Source organism: Bombus vancouverensis, chromosome 3 (genome assembly GCF_051014615.1).
Source record: "Bombus vancouverensis nearcticus chromosome 3, iyBomVanc1_principal, whole genome shotgun sequence".
NCBI lineage: Eukaryota > Metazoa > Arthropoda > Insecta > Hymenoptera > Apidae > Bombus > Bombus vancouverensis.
Genome location: NC_134913.1, coordinates 6840791 through 6861178, shown reverse-complemented (window position 1 = coordinate 6861178; position 20388 = coordinate 6840791). Strand labels below are relative to the sequence as shown.

Here is a 20388-nt window from a genome sequence, read left to right as displayed (position 1 = left end):
CTGCATATGCATATATAAATTATTAACAAATTTTGTACAGAATATTCTCCTATTTATACTAAATATTTAGGACATTGTAATAAAGATTTATTACGTTACATTAAAGATATTAAAAAGTCGCTGGAGAGATTAGAGTTATAAAGACTACATAACAAACATTCTTTCTATTTTTCTATAAGCTATCATATAAATTAGCAAAATGAATAGTTTAATGTTTATTTACACATTTGTAAAAAATATTACAATTTTCTGAAGTCACCGACATCTTTGCAATATTACTCCGTAAGGTTAAGAAAAAAATAATAAAGAATAAAAGAAATAATAAGTAAGAATAAGATGGAAAAGGAGAAGGAGAGATAGAGCAAGAGAATCATTACGAATATCTAGTAAATTCTTATATTTTAAATTATCCATACCAGGTTTTCTTTAATATCATACTTGCATATATATATATACACATACATATACATAGATATACGTATACATATATAGTCGTAGTATAATGAGAATTTATAATAGTAAAGGATGAAATAGTGCCATAGACATGTAGTTACGAATGATATAGATAAATCATGTTCATCTATGTACACATATAGTGTTCCGACATTTGCTATATCTTTACAAATGAAATACTTGTCTTTTAATTGAATAGTAAAGCAAAATTGTGGTTTGTAATTTATTTAATATTTTGAGATCATTTACTTTTTTGTTAAAAAAATATGTGCCTACATACATATTTCTGAAAACTTTCTTCTTCATTAACTTTAATGATAATTATTACTAAATACATTTATATTTCTTTTCTTTCATAAAAATATGGCTTTTGAAATAAATAAAATGTACTAATTATTATTTTAAATTAATGTGAAATAGTTATCATTGTTAACGAATATAATTTTTCCTCAGTGGTGATAATGAATTGTGATATCACGGCAAATAAACATGGCGCTTATTTGATACTGGAGTCTTTTACTTGGACTAAGCCGCAAACGTTGTTTCAATTTATATCAAGTTAGCAATTTCATTTTCCGCATTTTTTCATAGATAATTCAAACTATTTACGATACGGTGAATGTATCGTCTATATTTCGAACTGTTTTTACGAGGAAACGTTTGATAGACCTGAACGTCATACATGTCAAAATGGCCCGGGAATATGATCATTTATTTAAGCTTCTAATAATAGGAGATAGTGGTAAGTGCACAAATTTTCATTGCTGTTAAATATATTCAATAATAAACAAATATAATTGTACGCTATGATAAGTTAAAAATTATACAGAAGAATATAATGCTATTTATATTTTTAATAAAAAATAGACAACATACATTTATCATAATCAAAATTAGAAGAAAATTATATTTCATATGATAATAACAAAAGAAGAAATTTTCATTCAGGAAATTTTTACTTTTCTAAAACTTCATTAAAATTTACTATTTACAAGTGATTTTCTTTTTAATGTACAATTAAAAATATACATAAGATTTCTTAGAATTGTATAATTAATATTATTAAGTAAATTAATAATTTATATGTATTTATATTATGTTACAAGTAATTATGATGAACAAGTTCGTAATCTTTACCGTGTAACAGTCTTTGAAACTTTTGGATATATTATTATATTCAAAAATTTTTTGACAATCTCAAAAAATGCTTTAATATTCAATATTGAATGCAGTTTTGTAAAACTTTGATGTTATAATAATATAATAAGATATAGATAATAAAATAGAATGAAGTGTTATTGTGTACTTAATATAAATGAGTCATTAAAATTCCTTTTTAATGAAGACAATAGAAATATTTTTCCTATATATTTTTCCTATTTATTTTATTAAATTAAAAATTTTTAAGAATATTATTATAAGAACTAAGCTAATATTTTGTTTAAGATATCATGATATAGCTTATTACTAAGTATTTGAAAATATACAGTTTTAATGAGTTTACAAAATTAATGTAAATCTTCCAATTATTTCATTATTTAATGAAAAGAACTATTTTTTGTTACATTTACATAATTTATATTTATATTTTTTCATTTTATTAAGTTTATTAACTTAATTTTGATTAGTGATAGCAGATTATGTTCAATGTTATGATTTTATTATTAGTTTATCGTACTGATGGTTCCTCCGTTTGAAGAATTATCTTGAAGACTATAATATCAATAATATACGTATATGCAAAGTAAAATAAATGTATATATTATATGTTCTCTTATTGTAATACATATTTGATTTTAACTAACAAGAAGAAACAATGATATAATTATTAGTTTAGTCATCAACTTTCTTTTTCTAATTTGAGATGAATCTAACAAATCTGAATATTCATATACATATTTTATTTGAAAACATGTTTAGCATCATAATTTCAATAAATGAAAATGTGCCTATCATTAACTAACATCATATAATATTTCATTTCAGTAAAGCAATAATATATTATGTCTTACTTAAAATTTTATATATTATTATTTGAACTGGTATTAGTAATTAATGTTTGAATTAATATATTAATTGAATTTTTTCTTATTTTAAATACTTTTTTACTTTTTCAAAATATTATAATATCAATCCTTATCTTAGAGTTTCATAAAGTTTTGTAATTTAAGGAGTGTCATTCTGTAAATGTTGATTCTTTCAAAAATAGTAAATACAGAATTCAAATGAAGTATTTTGTTACAATGTTTAAAGAATCACCCATAATATTCTTCCATCGGGCATAATATTAAATACAAATTATTTGATATTACAGACGTAGTTAAACATAATTAAATGTAAGCTAATTATTATACTATATTACATACTAAGATTATATTAAGATTATTATAAATTGATTAAACAAATGATTTATATAAAATATCCTTGCATAAATGTTACAATTTATTTTTTCCAATATTACTAAATGTAATATAACATATAATGTATATGTTTTTTATTATTTGCTTGTTTAGACATTACTTTTTCAGTTATTTAAAATGCTATTTATTTAAAATTTAACTAATTTTGTTATGTTACATTAGGAAAATTATTAATTTTTCTAAATTGATCGAACACTATGGTTTATAAATATATTTTTTTTGTTGTTTTTTGTCATTGGAATTATTGTTGGTTATATATATTATTTCTAATATGTTTTTAAGGAATGAATATCATTTACATTTATACTATAGATATCGTATCTGTCTATTACTAAATTGTGTGTTTATTTTTTACCACATCTTTATAATTACACAAAATAAAAATAAATGTTTTAGGTAATGTTGAAGGAAACTATTTGAAAAATGAAGTACTTCCTGATGGATTGATTAAAGATACTCCATTAATAATATTAAAGATTGTAATATATAATAATAAGGCAAAGAAAGTCACTACATTTAGTAAGCTTTGAGAAACTAATTTGTATCACCTTAGCTAGGGCTTTCTCTATTATATAAAACTTATTTTTGTTAATAATAGTTATGTTTTATTTATCATCTATCAGATTATAATAATCTATATTTATTATATTACATAAACATATTTGTATTTATACGAGCTGCATTTGTTAAATTATATTCAACATTTCTTTTTCATTTTTTGTTTAAGGAGTAGGTAAAAGTTCTCTGCTATTACGATTTGCTGACAATACTTTTAATGGCAGTTACATAACGACAATAGGAGTGGATTTTAAAATTCAAACTGTGGATATAGATGGTGAGAGAGTAAAGCTCCAAATTTGGGATACAGCTGGACAAGAACGTTTTCGGACAATAACTTCAACTTACTACAGGGGAACACATGGTGTTATAGTTGTGTATGATGTGACCAGTGGTGATTCTTTTGCTAATGTTAAAAGATGGTTACATGAAATCGAACAAAATTGTGATGTGGTCAACAGGGTACTTGTAGGAAATAAAAATGATGCACCTAATGAAAAGGTGGTATTAACAGAAGATGCACAAAGATTTGCTAATCAAATGGGAATTCAGTTATTTGAAACTTCTGCTAAAGACAATATAAATGTGCAAGAAGTAAGTATGATACAGTATACATATATCTATGATTCATGTTACAACATGTTTTCATAAATAATAATTTGTAAGATATAGTATTTGATATAATTAAATGTATTTATATATATATTTTATATTTATTATTAGTGATTGATTATTTCAATGTTGTTTACAGTTTTTTAAATGCCACTATATGATAACCTATCTTTTGAAATTAATGATTGTATTTTTAAATAAGAATATGAACATATTTTAACAATATGGCAATTGCATATATTATTCAGAAACTCATAGACTTTTTGTCTATTTTTCTAACAAATTTTATAAAATAATTTTTCTTTTTGATTTTCATACGATGATTTTCTTATGATATTATCTCTTAGTAATTTATATTTTTCATTACCTTTTTTTACTATTAGATTTATCAGATTTAAATAGTGTTTGTTACTGTTACGCTAACAGTTGTACTTGTTATGCTACACATATTTTACTACATTGTCTTCATTTATGTAGATATATGAAGACGTAGTATCTATCAGTTTCATATTCTGCATATTTTATATTTTTTGTTATAATACGAAATATTCAATAAGACCAACAAAGTTTGTCATTATAATATTATTAAAATGCATAATATTATTTTAAATAAGAAATGTTGTATACATCATGGTCTTTTTTCTTGAACTATAGATTTATAAATTATATACCAAGGAAATTTACTCCATATATGTACCAAATTTCAAACCAATCAATTATTTAATAAAATTATTTTTTTAGAAAATTATATCAAATATCACAATGAAGGAGTAATTTTAAAAAATATACACTTAATATTTTAGATTAATACGAATCAAATTGCTGCTTATTTATTTTTAATCTGTTATATTAGTTTTATACAGCCATCTTTTCCTTTCTGTGAAAATGATTATATTTCTATTAAATTTTATTTCTGTAAGAAAGATTATATCATTTCTTTATTTTATGGAGTATTATAGAACTAATATTTTTAAAAACTAAACTTCAAAGAAACAAATTTTTTTCTGCATTTCTGATTTGTGTTTGCTATTAAAGAGATTTTTTTTTTATAAAGGTAATGTAGGACTTCTTTAGTACTAAATAAGTAAATAAATAAATATGTTAAATTTGACAGTGACATAACTTTAATTTATATTAATTTGTTGCATTTAGATGTTTATGGCTATAACACGGCAAGTATTAAGAACCAAAAAGGAAAGGAAGGAACGACAAGCTATACAAACCAGTGAAACAGTCAATTTAAGAAAAAGCACAAAACAGCATAAAAAAAAGTGTTGTTAACAGAATTGTATAAGCATGCAATCTGTTCTTAATACCATTTAATAGAGTAATAAAAATGAAACAAAACTAAAACAGAGAGCATGCTATAGCAACAAAATGATCATGTAATGTAATACCAACGTTTTTTAAAACTATTAAGTTTTGTATCTAAATTACAACATCGAAGATTGTATTCTCATAGAAATATACTTTGATGCTAGTAATGTTCAATATACATAGGATGCAAATGTTATGAGTGTGTAGTGTTTATTTAGTAAAAGTAACTTTGTAAGTAACACACTTTTCAACAAGCTGCATATTTTGAATGTGGCATTAGGAACATAAAGGCCTATTTATATTGTACAATTTACAATTTACAAAAAATTAGCACAAAAAAGAAAAATGAATTAAATTATATACATAGCTGCTTCTTATCCATTCTTTTTACTGCAAAATATTTATAAAGAAAAGTGGTATAAAATAGAAGATAAAGGAATATATTGTACAAAGCTCAATCTAAATTTATTGAATAAAATGAAAAAACGTAAAATAATGTATGTGAGATTTGAATGATTATGGATAAATTTTTCTTAATAAGTTACCATAATGTGAATTCAACATAGATAAGGCATGCTATTTAATAAAGAGAAGACGATCTATCTTCATCAGCAGGTTCAGGCAATTTTGTGCATATTCATTGTACAAAGTTCCTGTAGTTTGATGACGCTTTAGAATGGACTTTACAAATCAAATTGAAATAAACAGTAATATATTTACGGTATAACAGAGGCAAGCTGTTTAATTGATGAAGGAAAAGTTACACTGTGTCAATTTAAATATTATAAATTCAATTAAAATATAAACACAGACTATTCATTATTTAAAAACTGAATTAACAAATTGAAAAAAATTAAAACTATTTATTTTTCAATATGAATATATGTTGTAGACTTGAATTCTGTAAAGTATATCTTGCAATATGTTAATACAATACTATTAGCATTTGTGAAATTTTTTATCTTTATGAACTTGATTCAAATAATTAATTTTTTAAATAATATGAACTGAAATTTTTATTTTGTTTGCAATCAGTTTCATTGTTGAAACTATTATAAGTGTTCCCATTATGATAATAATTAAAGTAAAAATTATTAGCAAATTTTTTAAGTATGTATTACATATAAACAATTAAAATTAACATTTTGTAATTATTGAAAAGACAAACTTCTGAACACGTAATAATTTGCCAAGTTTGATAATAAATATGATTGACATATTATATGTGCTATAATAACACAATAAACATATTTTATCATCTGTGATAATAGTTAGGATACTTATCTAGCTGCCGCTGTAATACCGTTAAAAACAGCTCCGTAAATTATTGTAATTGATATTACAAATTTTTGGTCAAAATAACATATCTTTCAAATGAGGGAATGAAGCGGCATCCTATAATATGTAAATATCCTACTTGCCAGTTTTAGTGGCATATTACAAATATTCCAATCAAGTATATTCAATATTGTTTACTGTTATACAGTTATAACATTGTAATATGAATTATTATATACTTTAAAATATAAATAAATAGAATCTACGTGTATATGTGTGTTGTGTGTGAATATACTTCATATTTTTTTAGATTATTTATTACCTCTCCCATTTTTATTCACATTTAAATTCTATGACAATTATAAATTAAAGTATTGGATATCATGCATTTTTATATACTTCTTTGTTTTCAGCAATTATAGACATAAATATAATATTGCAAAAATGTTTATAAAAAAAATAAAAATCTGTTCGCAAAAATTATTGTTATTAAGTAGTTACTATTAAGGTGTAAAAATTAACAAGAAATATGAACAAGTTTAAATATATTTGTCATGATTAAATCAATTTATTTACAAAAGTAACATTAAGCATTGATATTTGAAGATGTTAGAATAATTTCCTTTTTGGTTTAATCCCTTAGGCAATAAAGTTTCCTTAGGCATTACAATACAATTTTTGAAAACTAGATCAAAGGTATTTTTGGAGTTCTAGATACGGATAAGAATAAGATTTCAAATAGGGAATACGGATTAAATTAGTTTTTTTTACTGATTTTCTTATTAAATTGAATGGTTTTTATTTAAAAAATTTTCCTAATGTTACTCCCAATTTTTACAATCAAGAAAGATATATGGTTTGTGAAGCTAAGTTGTTAATTAAAAACCCTGCATTAAAAGTAACAAATATGTATAACATTACTTTTCCTAAATAACATTATTTTTTATATAATTCAAGATTTGTGATGTATAGCAATATAAACTTTAGTACATTACTAAATGCTAAAATAAATTATTAATCATCTTTGCGAAAGATAAATTTATCTCGTGTATATTTAAATTAATTTCTTATATCTATGTAATTTATGTGAAACTAATACTAAATAATATTATAATAATTATAATATTTCATAGCCATTATATGTTTTATATTGATTTCAAAATTTTGTTGAACTAAAAGTTAACACTAGAAATTAAAAAATACATAGAATCATTAAATATTGATACATAATGAATAATTTTGATTAATAAATTTATATATATGTACAAATAATAGTATTTGCATAATAAATAAGGATATGTAATAAACATGGAATTATCAACAGTCAGTGTATATTATTTATAATGAGCAGGATATAGGAAAATATAAAATTAAAAACAATTAAAGTTTAAGAAATATAAAGCTAACTTTTGTAGTCATACGAGATTTAAATTTTGTTTTTAATTTAGTTGATTTAGTTGTTTTGTATTGTAGTTTCAATTCAAATTTAGTTATTACATATGGAAAGGTTGTTTTCTAATGATTATTCTTTAAAAACAATAATATAACTAATAAAGACATTTTGTAAAGAATACAGGACTCCTTCAAACCCCTTAAATACAAAAGGGTGGATAATAAGGATGTCAGTAACGGAACTAATGATTATTGTACGATATATCTTTTTTTCTTATTAGGAATGAATTTTCATTTAATGATTAAGCATGTGTTATAAGATCAAGTGCTATAAATATAATATAATTGTATTATTCCGGTAATTAAAATTACTCACATTATTTTGATTTATAAATCATTAGATATATATGTAAACTTTTTTTTCAAAAATTAAATCTTAAAAGCAGAAGAGAATAAAATCTAAGAAAGAAAAAGAGAGAAAATTGTTTATTCAATTAGATTATGTTTCAAATGTAGTAAAACTTATTGGTAAAGAATAATATAAATTAAAAATAGTAATATGAATTATAAACGGTTTAAGAAATATTCGATAAAATATTATCTAATATCGCTGAAACAAAAATTATCTATTATATATCTCTATACACACATAAAAAATTGCGTAACCTCACATTTTTTAAAGGAGAATCTGTAAAATTTGTATATAAAAAGAATAATATAAAAATTTTTACATGTAACCATATAAATTAATAAGAATTACATATAACGTATTGTTATAGACGTGTAAAATGATATATAGTGTAATTTATACATATATTATGATACTAGTATTGTTATCCATACTTACATAGTATATATATATATATACATACATAGGTACATATATACATATATACATACATTATAAACACATACATACATATATACATATCCTTTGTCAGTAAACTCTAAAATCTATAGCACTCACATATTTTAAATTGATCTTACTCAACGTGTTTCGTTTTGACGAAAAGAAAGATTATTAAATAACTTTAATTGTATAAAATATTTATTACATTGATTAATATTAAGTTGAGCATTTACATATTATTTTATATATGTATATATACATATATATATATAATACACAAGGCAACGTGTATATATATATACATACACGTGCACACAATATAAACGCGTAGTAACATTATGTAGTAGGTAATTCACATATATATATGTATATATCTATTACCTGCTATACACCAGAGTCAATATATATTAGAGTCAAATACTGGTAAAATTTTAGTTTGTGTATTATTATTTTGTATATTACAAAAAAATATTACCTCTAAACATATTCAATTTTTCTAACGTATGCTATTATAATAGTTTCATTTATAATAATTTCTCTTAAATAATTACTTTTAAATATAGAGTATATGCTACAGAACTTACCACTTTAAAAATAAGCTATGCTAATTAAAATATGGCAGATATTTTATGCATAATGAAGTTTATGAACTGATTATTCTAAATTTACTTATAATTTTCATGTAATGTAATTGTAACATTGCCTCGCTTTGTTTTGTCTGTAAAATGTTTCATCTATTTAACAGTATATAAATTTTTGTAATTATTCTCTATTTCTTAAACAATATATTAATAGAAATATATCTTATATATATATTCATAACGAATTTTTATTTTACTTTTTCGTATGCAACTATTTACTATTTCGTAACGTTATGTAATTCCAATTAAAATAAGTTATACGAAAATAATATTGTAACTGTTTAATCTTTTATGAAGATTATTGATAATTATTAAAACGTTACAATATAGGATAAAAAACGCAAGGAACGAATTCCATTTCTTTCCTTTTCCAAATTAATAATGAAAAAAAGTACTGTAAAATAAAGAAAATCAAAATCAATGAAAAAAGGTTATATAAAATAAGAATACAGTATGTAGGAAAATTTAAGGAAAGGTGTTCTAGCAACGTGGTTCGGAATACACGGTGTCGTACCCCCACCTCCTGACGAAAACTTAAAAATGCCGCCGCAGCGCAACCCGAATCGATATTCGCCAACGTAGTCACGTGACTGAGACTCGAGTGCTGGCAGCCAATCGGGATTTTGCTAGAATGAAGTTTGCTCTCCTTCTATAACAGAGCGACGACACGACATCTAACTTTAGGTAACTGGAACAACAGTTCGCGACTGGCAGCGCACCGGTTTATGTTTTGGCAATGTGTCTCGTTTTGAAGCCAGTAAGCCAGTTACGCGAGTGGTTTTGTGACACGTTTAACCGTTAAGGCAGTGAATACAAAGACAATATCACAATATCAGAGTGTGGAAAAGAATAAATTTGGCGCTTGACATAATTTGTTCATAATTTGTTTTTACCTGAAAAGGAGATAACGGCGGTGTGCGTGTGAGTATCGCTGATACTCGTATCGCGTCTAAGAAAAAGTAATAACTGGGGTAAAGAGAGCAGAATCGAAAAGAAATCAACGATCGCAAGCGAGAAAAAGTTCAGAATAACGAGGGGAAGTGCTGGTGGGGTGATACAAACATCGAAGAAAGAGAAAGAAAAATTTACTACACATTGTACGCACGACACGCACGACGTACGCGTATGCACACATATATAGATACGCGCGCTTGCGGGCGCGCTTACAGATACAGATACGTAATAAAGTTATATACACGGGCAGTCAAGCACACGCACGCACACGCGCGCGCGCGTGCGCGCGTGTGTGTATGTACTCTATAGTAGATGAATATATACACGTATTTGTACATATATAGAAAGAGAAGAAGAAGAGAAGGACGGTGTGAGGGAGGTTAAAGGAGGGAGCTTGGGGAAGGAGCGAGGGAACGAGCGAGTAAGGGAGAGAAATATAGAGAACAAGAAAGAAGGAAGAAAGCGAAACGCGTGGAAGAAGGGAAATAGGAATCGAAAAATACGGTAGTGTTACATGTGATATGCGGTGTTTCGCGAGTGCTAAGCGATCCGCGTGGGACAGAAAATCGTAAAGCAAAACAATCGACGAACTTTCTCCCTTTTGTTTCGTTTTGTTAGTTAGAATGGGTTTATCGTTGCTGATAAATTTAATCAAACGATCGGTACGACAGAAAAGTAAACTGTTCAAGACTGATTATTGCCGATCTCGAATTAATATTTAGACAAAAGAATCGAAGATTGTACTTGAAATATGAATCGTGCATGGTACAAGATCGTTGAGTGTGAGGAAGAAGGAGAATAGCGGTGCATGGAAGAAAGGAAAAGCGAGAGTCAGAGGTGTGAAGAGATGATTCCATAAAGACGGACTGGAGGATATTGGGGAAGGGAAGGGAAGGGAAGGGAAGGAAAGGAAAGGGAAGGGAAGGGAGAGGAAAAGACGGTAAGGCAAAGGAAACGGGAAAGAAGAAACAAAGAGAAGAAAGAAGGAAACGTGCGTGAAATAATTGTGAAGGCTCGAAGTTTTTGAAAAACGTGTATATGTGTGTGCGCGTGTGTATATATCAGTGGGCAAGATGGAGGAAAGTCAGCTGTTGATGACGGAACTTCCGGCATTGACGCCAAGTCGCGGCACAACGTTGCTTCATCGTTCAGGACATTATTATCAGTTACACCAGCCGCACCTGGCTGCGATACCGACGTCGCCGCAGAATCAGGGGATTCTTTACAACTCAAGTAACGCGCCGTCACATTATACCAGCGGTGCGACGACTGGCTTACCGGTGTACGCGCAAGGTCTTTCGTCGAGGCAACAACCGCAAGTAACTGCTCGTGGTACTGTCACAGTACCGAGCACGCATATCTCCTGCCTGTATCCTGAAATATTGGCGCTGATCTTTAGCTACCTGGAGGTCAGGGATAAAGGACGCGCTGCCCAAGTATGTACCGCGTGGAGAGACGCGGCATATTACCGGTCTGTCTGGCGAGGGGTTGAGGCCAGGTTACACCTAAGAAAGCAGGCCCCAGCATTATTTGCTAGTCTGGTAAGAAGAGGGGTAAAAAGGGTCCAGGTATTGTCATTGCGAAGAGGTCTCGGCGATGTTTTGAAAGGCGTGCCGAACTTGGAGGCCTTGAATCTTTCAGGTTGCTATAATATCACCGATGTAGGCTTAATCAACGCTTTCTGTCAAGAATATGCCACGCTTATCGAACTGAATCTTTCACTGTGCAAACAAGTGTCGGATATTTCTCTCGGTAGGATAGTGCAGTATTTAAAAAATCTCGAGCATTTAGAACTCGGTGGTTGCTGTAACATTACAAACGGAGGACTTCTCTGTATAGCATGGAATTTGAAAAAGTTAAAAAGACTCGATTTACGAAGCTGTTGGCAAGTATCTGATTTGGGTATCGCTCATTTGGCTGGTGTAAATCGAGAATCAGCCGGGGGAAATCTCGCGTTGGAGCATTTGAGTCTTCAAGATTGTCAACGGTTGAGCGACGAAGCCCTCAGGCACGTGTCGATCGGTTTAACTACCTTGAAATCCATTAACCTTTCGTTTTGTGTGTGCATCACCGATTCGGGGTTGAAACATCTGGCCAAGATGTCTAGCTTGCGCGAACTGAATCTTCGATCCTGCGATAATATCTCCGACATCGGTATGGCTTATCTCGCGGAAGGTGGCAGCAGGATTTCCTCGTTGGATGTATCGTTCTGCGACAAGATTGGAGATCAAGCGCTCGTTCACATTTCCCAAGGATTGTTTAATTTAAAATTACTTTCTCTCTCTGCCTGTCAAATCAGCGACGAAGGTATCTGTAAGATCGCAAAGACCTTGCACGATCTCGAAACACTGAACATCGGCCAGTGCAGCAGATTAACGGATAAAGGACTCTACACCATTGCCGAGAGTATGAAACATTTGAAATGTATCGATCTTTATGGATGCACCAGGATAAGTACCAACGGTCTAGAGAGGATTATGAAGTTGCCGCAATTGAGTACGTTAAATCTTGGTCTTTGGCACGTGCGGTGATGGCTTTTTCTCAACCGTACTACATGCACTATTTGCGTCCCTATATTCGTACGAGTATTCGACGAACGTGTTTCCTCGGTGCCTGCGAAACATCGCCGGATGCCATGCCGATTTTATACTTGTATTTCTCCTAATTATTTTCTCTTTTAATTCTTTTTTTTCCTTTACCAACGTCCCTAACACTTCTTCTCCATCCCACCCCGCCTACGCCGCGTCTTCTTACGTACTACTTTTTATACGCTATCCTATCAAATCACTTGTGGACAGTAGTAGCAACAGCAGCAGATTCCTCGTCTTTTTTTTTTCTTTTTGATCATGCGACGATTATGTAAGATGTCTCACACTCATTTTTTCTTCTTCTCTTGCCATCCTTGCGTATCGTGTCAAAGACAAATTTTCACACTTTTCGATCATTAATGTTACAAAGTGACGAACAGGATTCATTAATCATCGGTTCCATATACATATATACTTTATTTTTCAGAACAAAAACTTTTTCTCAAATTTTCAGTGCTTCGTTCAACCCGCACTTACTGCGATATCGGTATATCAATATTCAATATATTTATATCATTGGAAACTAATTTCATTTACGATAAATACGCAGCATTTGCGTATGTTCGAAAACCCATTCGTTTCTTTAATCGTACGTTTGTTTCCTTTGTCATAACCTTATCGGAATTAAACGTTGAAGATTTAATTACACTCTAGTCTAACGTTTACGCTCTTTTCGTGCTTTCCAAAGCGTTCTGCACATGCACGCAATGGAAAACGCGTATCGAGCTGTTTCTTTATTTCTTTATTCCATTATCGTGTCAAGAAATATGCTTATTTTCTTAAATATACATACATATGTACATACATATGAACATACGAATCTGATACGTAAATCTATGTCTCTTTAATGAACGAAATATCGTAACAATTTAACCAAGGTGTTATACTTGATCGATTAGAATCATTTGCCGCTCTCTCGGTCTCTTTGCAATGTTTTATACATTTTTCATCTTCTACGTAAACGTATATGCATACCTTACATATATGTATTTGTATTTACACGCATATACGCATATACACAACAATACATGCACGAAGTAGGTAATCGGTCAAATATTTTCTGTTACCAAACGTTTTGTCGTCGTAATTGCGTATTGTTTTCGATTGATCTCTTTGTACGAACATTACCAAGTCTTTTACATAAAAAGACCCAAGTTTCTCAATTTATTTCTTAAATGTAATTTCACGTAGATACTTTTTAGTTAAAACCTTGCTAGTTACTCATTACCATCTGTTATTTTTTTTATTCATGTGCCTTCTATAACGAGATCGTTGTATTTGTTATTTGAGCGAAGATCTTTTCGTCGAATCATCGTAATTATCTAACATATTACGCATACCAAAGAATACGGAGATTAGAATAATACTATAATCGCCTGATTCGTTCGTTTTCAACGTGATTCGATTATTTTAATATGAGATAGTATGTAGAGACACACTCGTTATGTTTGCCTGATTAGCGAAAATCGTTGCTTTTTTCTTCATAATATAAGTTCGAATTTAGTATGATAGTAAGAAAAATGTTATCGAATACGTACGCTTTGCTAGACTTCAGGTTATATGATACGATTATTTTGTCTGTACAGATCATCCATAACATCAAACATGCTTTTATTTTATATAAATGATATTGAAACATATATCCGTTCCTTAAAAGCATATAAATACATACAAGCAAAGAGAAGAAAAAGAAACGAGAAAAAGAGGTGAGCGTGAGGAATGAAAAGGATTAGTACGTTGTATTATATCTGATTTAGCAAATTTTCTGTTATCGTAGGCAAGAATTAGGTGATATTCTATATACGAACTGAAGAAGATAAAAATAATGTGTAGGTATAAAACAAAGTATGCATATAGCAATAAACAAAATCAAATTTAATAGCATATAATTTAATCGTAGCAATTTCATTTGTCCAGACAAGTTACAAACAGAATATGTATTAGAATTAGAAGAAGCAACCTGCGTTGTTATGTCAATGTTGAATTCGAATGAAATAGCATAATTCGAATAGCAAAATTATTTGTTTTAACGTTTTATTTGATCATGATAAATCTAAGTATATACGTCCATATGTCCATCTTTTCGGAGGATGTCATATTTCGGATAATTTTTGTTTAAAACATATATTGGGGTTTTCCTTTTTAATTTCTATATTGTGCATTTGCACTTTTTGTTATTTGTAGTCGGAAGAAATTACAATTACTATTCGCGTAGATAGCTTATCGAAAAAGTTATAACGCATTTGACTAGGATTTTTAGATGCATTATCGTTAAGTATCTTTGTATTAGTTTTTTAATATTATGTTCGACTATTATTGTTATGGATAAAGATAGATAGTAAATTCTGAAGAAAGTTAAGTATTGATGACGAAGTAATTATTAAACATGACTTTAGCAAGGATCATCATTTGTACCAGAAATATACAATCTAATTTTTACTTTTGATAATACATGCACACGATTTTTATCTCTTTTAATGATTTATACAACTCTATTTCTTTACACTCTAAGCAATTATATATTTCTTTTCTTTATTTATATATCCGTGTGTGCAATATTTGACTGCTTATATCTGCTTTATTTGACTTTCTTCTTAAACATTTTGATCGATAGATCTAATACATCTATGTACGTATATATTTTAGTTCTATGTTCTTATACTAAACTAACATATATTTTTGCATTTAAAAAATATAGGTAATTAAAACGACAAAAAATGTAGGAAAAAAGGAAGCAGTAATATTAGTTGACACGAATATGTTACACAAATTTGTACAAAAATTGGCTTCTCAGTCATGTATTCGAACAGTAATAAAAACAATTCTCAATATCAATGACTTTTTTCAAAGTACTACATGGGTATATGATATATATTGTATTTAGAATGTTAACCAATAAGAACTTTTTTATTAATAATGTAATACAAACGATAAATAGTTGCTATTTATTTGCAGCCAAAAGTAGAACTTTGTTTCGCATATAAATCCATTCATGTTTTAAAATGTGTAAAATTTAGAATAGAAAGTGAATGATGTTCTATTAAAACGAACATGGTTAAGTTTACAAATATATCCAGCTGAATGATGAAAATAATTCAACTTATCCTGTTTTTGGTGTATCTTGATGTTTTTCGAAGACTTCCACCACCGTGATGGAATTAGACTTCATAAAGCATTGTAAATACATCTTACAGTATAAGAAAAGAATCTTACATTTTCGATCATTATAAGTAAATAAATAATTTTTCATGCTTAATGTGTTCTTATAATAAAAAAAGAAAACAGCGAAGGATACTAGATCTAGAAAGTTATTTCTGAGATGAGACATCAACTTTCAATCTTTTTCTTATTCTAAATTTTTACATACTCTTTCAAGTTATAATTCTATTTAATGAATTTTATTTGGTCAGCTAATATAAGAATTGCTTCAAAAACGCTCATATCTTCGATGTGTAATAAAAAAAATTTAACGCCCCTTTTTAAGTTCTGTCTTTTCCAAGACAGTATCTTTTAGTAGTCATTTTATATTTATATTTTCAAAATGTTTTGTCGTAACTCTACACGTTGTTAAAGTAAAAAGATTGCATGTATCTATATTTTCCACTAGAATATTATTAAATATTTCTAACAATCGTTCATAGACACGTTTGTATTCAGGTACTCAACATTAAAATGAAGAAAATGCTGAATCTTGACCATTCGTTGCTACATACGTACATAGCATGTTTAAAAAAAAAAAAACTTATACAGTTAATTTGAAAAATGTTCATTTACGATTTTATCAATACATGCGGCACAGATTTCAATTTTCAATGAATAAAAATCAATTTAATTATGAGCATATACTAGCGCTCTTACTATTGCTCGGATCTACCGAATGTGATACTCGGATACTCACTGAATTCACATCCAGGTATCCGAATATAACTGAGTACTTGGTTACTCGCTCGATTTAGATCCGAGTATCCGAATACTTGATTACTTCTGTACCAACATCCAAAGGGTGGTGTAATACTTCTGAGGTACAATGTCTTTTGCCAGATGATAATAAAGCGTTCATAACAACAACAATAATAACAATAACAATCCACGAATGGATTGGTCAAAATAAGGACACCTTTCCAACACCGCTGCTAAGAAACTTGCCACATTCTAAAAAAAGTTAATAAGAGGAACTCTTTCGGAATGACGCGAGAAGGTGTCACCCTGAATTTTATTCATGCAGGATCCACTTCGCGCCCCACTCGGACAAAAGTATGACAGTATTCGCACCGTTCGATGTAGAAAGCCGAGATGAGCTATGTATACATAGACATATCAGTTGACAGTTTTCTTCTTCGTTATCATTAGCCCACAGACAGTCGTTATGTAAAACAATAAATAAGTTAGTCATAGCCATGAGATAGTTTTCATTACAGTTACTCGTTAAAATTGAGATTATCTAAGGAATAAACGATTTGAATAAATACACGATGTAATTAACGATCACCTTACGTAATTATAGGCTATGATGTTAGTTTATAATTTCTAAGGACGTCTTCTTTGTCTTCCTTGATGATTTAGAGCACTGCCTCTTCACATCCGATCATCACTGGTAGGACAACAGCTGTAGCTGCATTTACTCTTCGTTTAATGAACTTTGCGGTATCTTTGTACTTTTGATTTTGTCCTTGTACGCTTTATTCAAGTTATTTTTCTCTTCATAGCATACTTTAACGTCCGCTGTAAACCGTAACACGATCTGTAATGACTGCATCAGACTGACACAGCTGATTCATTACATTCATCGGTGGTTCTTTGAATATCGTGCACCGTTTAACAGCTTTTTCGATGATCAAGTCGCATACCTCGTTGTGTCTTCTTATGCTCTACGTCTTAATGAATATATACATGCCTAATATGTAGTCCTGGTAAACTCTAGGCTTGGACTTCACATCTTCTGCATCTGAAGTGAATACTGTTTCTAACTCTTCTTAGAGCCACCCTTGTCCCATGGTGGGTCACTGTAAATCCATAGATGCGGCGTACTTCTTAACAATACTATATTAATATTACTAATATTAAACTTGGTTTCCTTAAGCTAAACTCAAATATATAAGAAAAGCTTCATATATATTTGAATAATCATGAAAAAAAAGTTGAACCCGGATACTCCACTACTCATGCTTATATTTAGGTAGTGCGGATGGTAAGAGCCCTAGCATATAACTTAACTCATTTTTGTACAATATGTTTTGAACAATACAATATTTGAACTTTAAAGAATTATTAGTATTTTGCCTCTAAATCTTTGACTTTTAAAACAGCATTAATTGATATATTTTCCGTTAAATTTTGATAATATTTAATATCGTTGGTTTTAAATCCAGAATAGTATAAATCGCTTATTCGTATTTTTGATAATTATAATTTCCCACAGGGTTTAGGTTGAAATTTTATATTGACTAATCCAAACTAGAAAGTTGTTGAATTTTTAGCCAATTCTGTATGACTTCTCCGTACTTTTTTCAATGAACGGTAATATAATTCCATTCAGAGTACTAGTATTATTATTAGTGTACTAGTAATACTAGTACGCTATTATTAACTTTTATCTCATCAAATTAGATAATTATAGATTTTCAAAGTTGTTTTTCTCAAAATGAAATATTTTTTTGAAAGCTTGTTTATGTTATGTTATGTTATTTCTACTTGCTATTTCTGACATCCTTTTTGTTCATGTTAATAATGATCTGTATCCGTTATTTACATTCAGACAATTGAAAATGTAAAAAGAAGATGTAAAATGTATTCGAATGATATAGGAAATTATGTAGAGATTATGTTCTAGATGAGAACTCTAAAAATGAAGGAACAACGTTTGTTATCTAAATGTTTTTATGTTAGAGTTGGGTTATTATCAACAAAACAGGACGTGTTAATTTTGAATTCATTAATTATCATGATACTACCGATAATGCATACTTACGTTCTGGCAAATAATAAATTTGTTAGGAACTGCTAGTCAAATGCACAGACATTTTTGCTCGAATTAGTGTATATCAAATATTTGTCAATCTACGACTAACAATATGTTAAGAGATAAAGTGCAGTTGATTTATATTTTTAAATTATAATACTTATACGTATTGAATTTTATTTAATTTTTATTGATAACAAGTATGTATATTAATTCGTTTTTTCATATTGACTTGTTATTTTCATATTTGGCAAATTTATCTCATTTCGATGATGATAAATTGATAGTTGTAAATAACTTCTGTTCCTAAGTATTATTTTACCACAGTTGTATGTTACCATGCTCATTTAAATCAACAGTCTCTAAAGGATGCATATCTAATATCTAGAGACGTATATACATGCATATATTTGTGTACGCCTTGTTTTTGCAGGTCAATTTTTTACATTTACTGTTTGTAAAAAGGTTATCTCATTACTCACTTCAAATTGAGAAATTGTAAAATACAACTTTGTTATAGAAAATTATACGTAAATTCATTATGACAGTTACTAGCAGCTGTTGCTATTAGCCGTTACTGACATGCAGAAACATGGCAAATATCCTTATAAACAATTATTGACGATTCACTATTGACGTTAAACGTGTTGACACTGCGAAAAGTAATTGCGTTTGTTAATATTTTATAATATATTTCTTTAAATGTTAATACATTTCATTTGTATTTTTACAAATATGTTTTTTTCAATATCCTACATACACTCACTCGTGCCCACACCCACTCACATACATAATTATTATAATTATTTTTACGATATTTTTATGTATGTATATAATTTCTATAAAATTCTTCATACATTATATTTTTTTATTATATGCACTGTACTTTAGTTGCAAGTATATCAATTATATTATATCAAGGTTTTTCCTTTTATATTTCGTAAATTTTTAAAATTAATGTAAATTTCTTAAAATCACATTTATTCTTTTCGATCGGTTACGGTAGAAGAAGTTTCAATTAATTATGATAATTTAAATATTGAATCGCTGGAAAGCCTTTATTATACCAGGCATATAAACCACGTAATAGGTAACTAATAAAAGATAAATTGGTAATTTTAAACGAAAAGTAATAGTCTCTGATAACACAGATAATATTACGCCAATTATGTGTTCTCCGTATTGATGATACATTTAATATAGTGCAAATTCGCTAAAGGATTACAAGAAAAATACAATTTTGGGAGCTAAAAACAGTATTCTGACTCTGCTGGCGAGCCTGTATGTTCGTCAGAATTAGTGAATACGAATCGGGCCATAAACGTTTCGACAGTGTGACTGATCTTGCTATTTTTCTACGTCTATA

General features: G+C 28.5%; 2 protein-coding genes across 2 annotated transcripts; both read left to right on the top strand.

Moving 5' to 3' along the window:
• The first annotated feature begins 508 nt into the window (after positions 1 to 508).
• On the top strand, positions 509 to 6932 carry Rab35 (RAS oncogene family member Rab35). The gene is made up of 4 exons (XM_033349163.2): positions 509 to 667; positions 907 to 1195; positions 3601 to 4025; positions 5196 to 6932. The coding sequence occupies exons 2-4, from the start codon at positions 1144 to 1146 to the stop codon at positions 5322 to 5324; spliced, it is 606 nt and encodes a 201-aa protein (XP_033205054.1). The 5' UTR covers positions 509 to 667; positions 907 to 1143; the 3' UTR covers positions 5325 to 6932.
• Positions 6933 to 10231: 3299 nt separating this feature from the next.
• Ppa (F-box and leucine rich repeat protein partner of paired) lies at positions 10232 to 19756 on the top strand. Its single transcript, XM_033349165.2, has one exon. The coding sequence runs from the start codon at positions 11549 to 11551 to the stop codon at positions 13004 to 13006; it is 1458 nt and encodes a 485-aa protein (XP_033205056.1). The 5' UTR covers positions 10232 to 11548; the 3' UTR covers positions 13007 to 19756.
• The last annotated feature ends 632 nt before the right edge of the window (positions 19757 to 20388 follow it).

Bases quoted from the DNA above. Each gene is read 5' to 3' on its own strand.
- Rab35 (XM_033349163.2), top strand. From the start codon at position 1,144: ATGGCCCGGGAATATGATCATTTATTTAAGCTTCTAATAATAGGAGAT. The intron at 1,196-3,600 runs GTAAGTGCACAA...TTTTTGTTTAAG, and splicing joins TCTAATAATAGGAGATAGTG to GAGTAGGTAAAAGTTCTCTG. The intron at 4,026-5,195 runs GTAAGTATGATA...TGTTGCATTTAG, and splicing joins ACAATATAAATGTGCAAGAA to ATGTTTATGGCTATAACACG.
- Ppa (XM_033349165.2), top strand. From the start codon at position 11,549: ATGGAGGAAAGTCAGCTGTTGATGACGGAACTTCCGGCATTGACGCCA.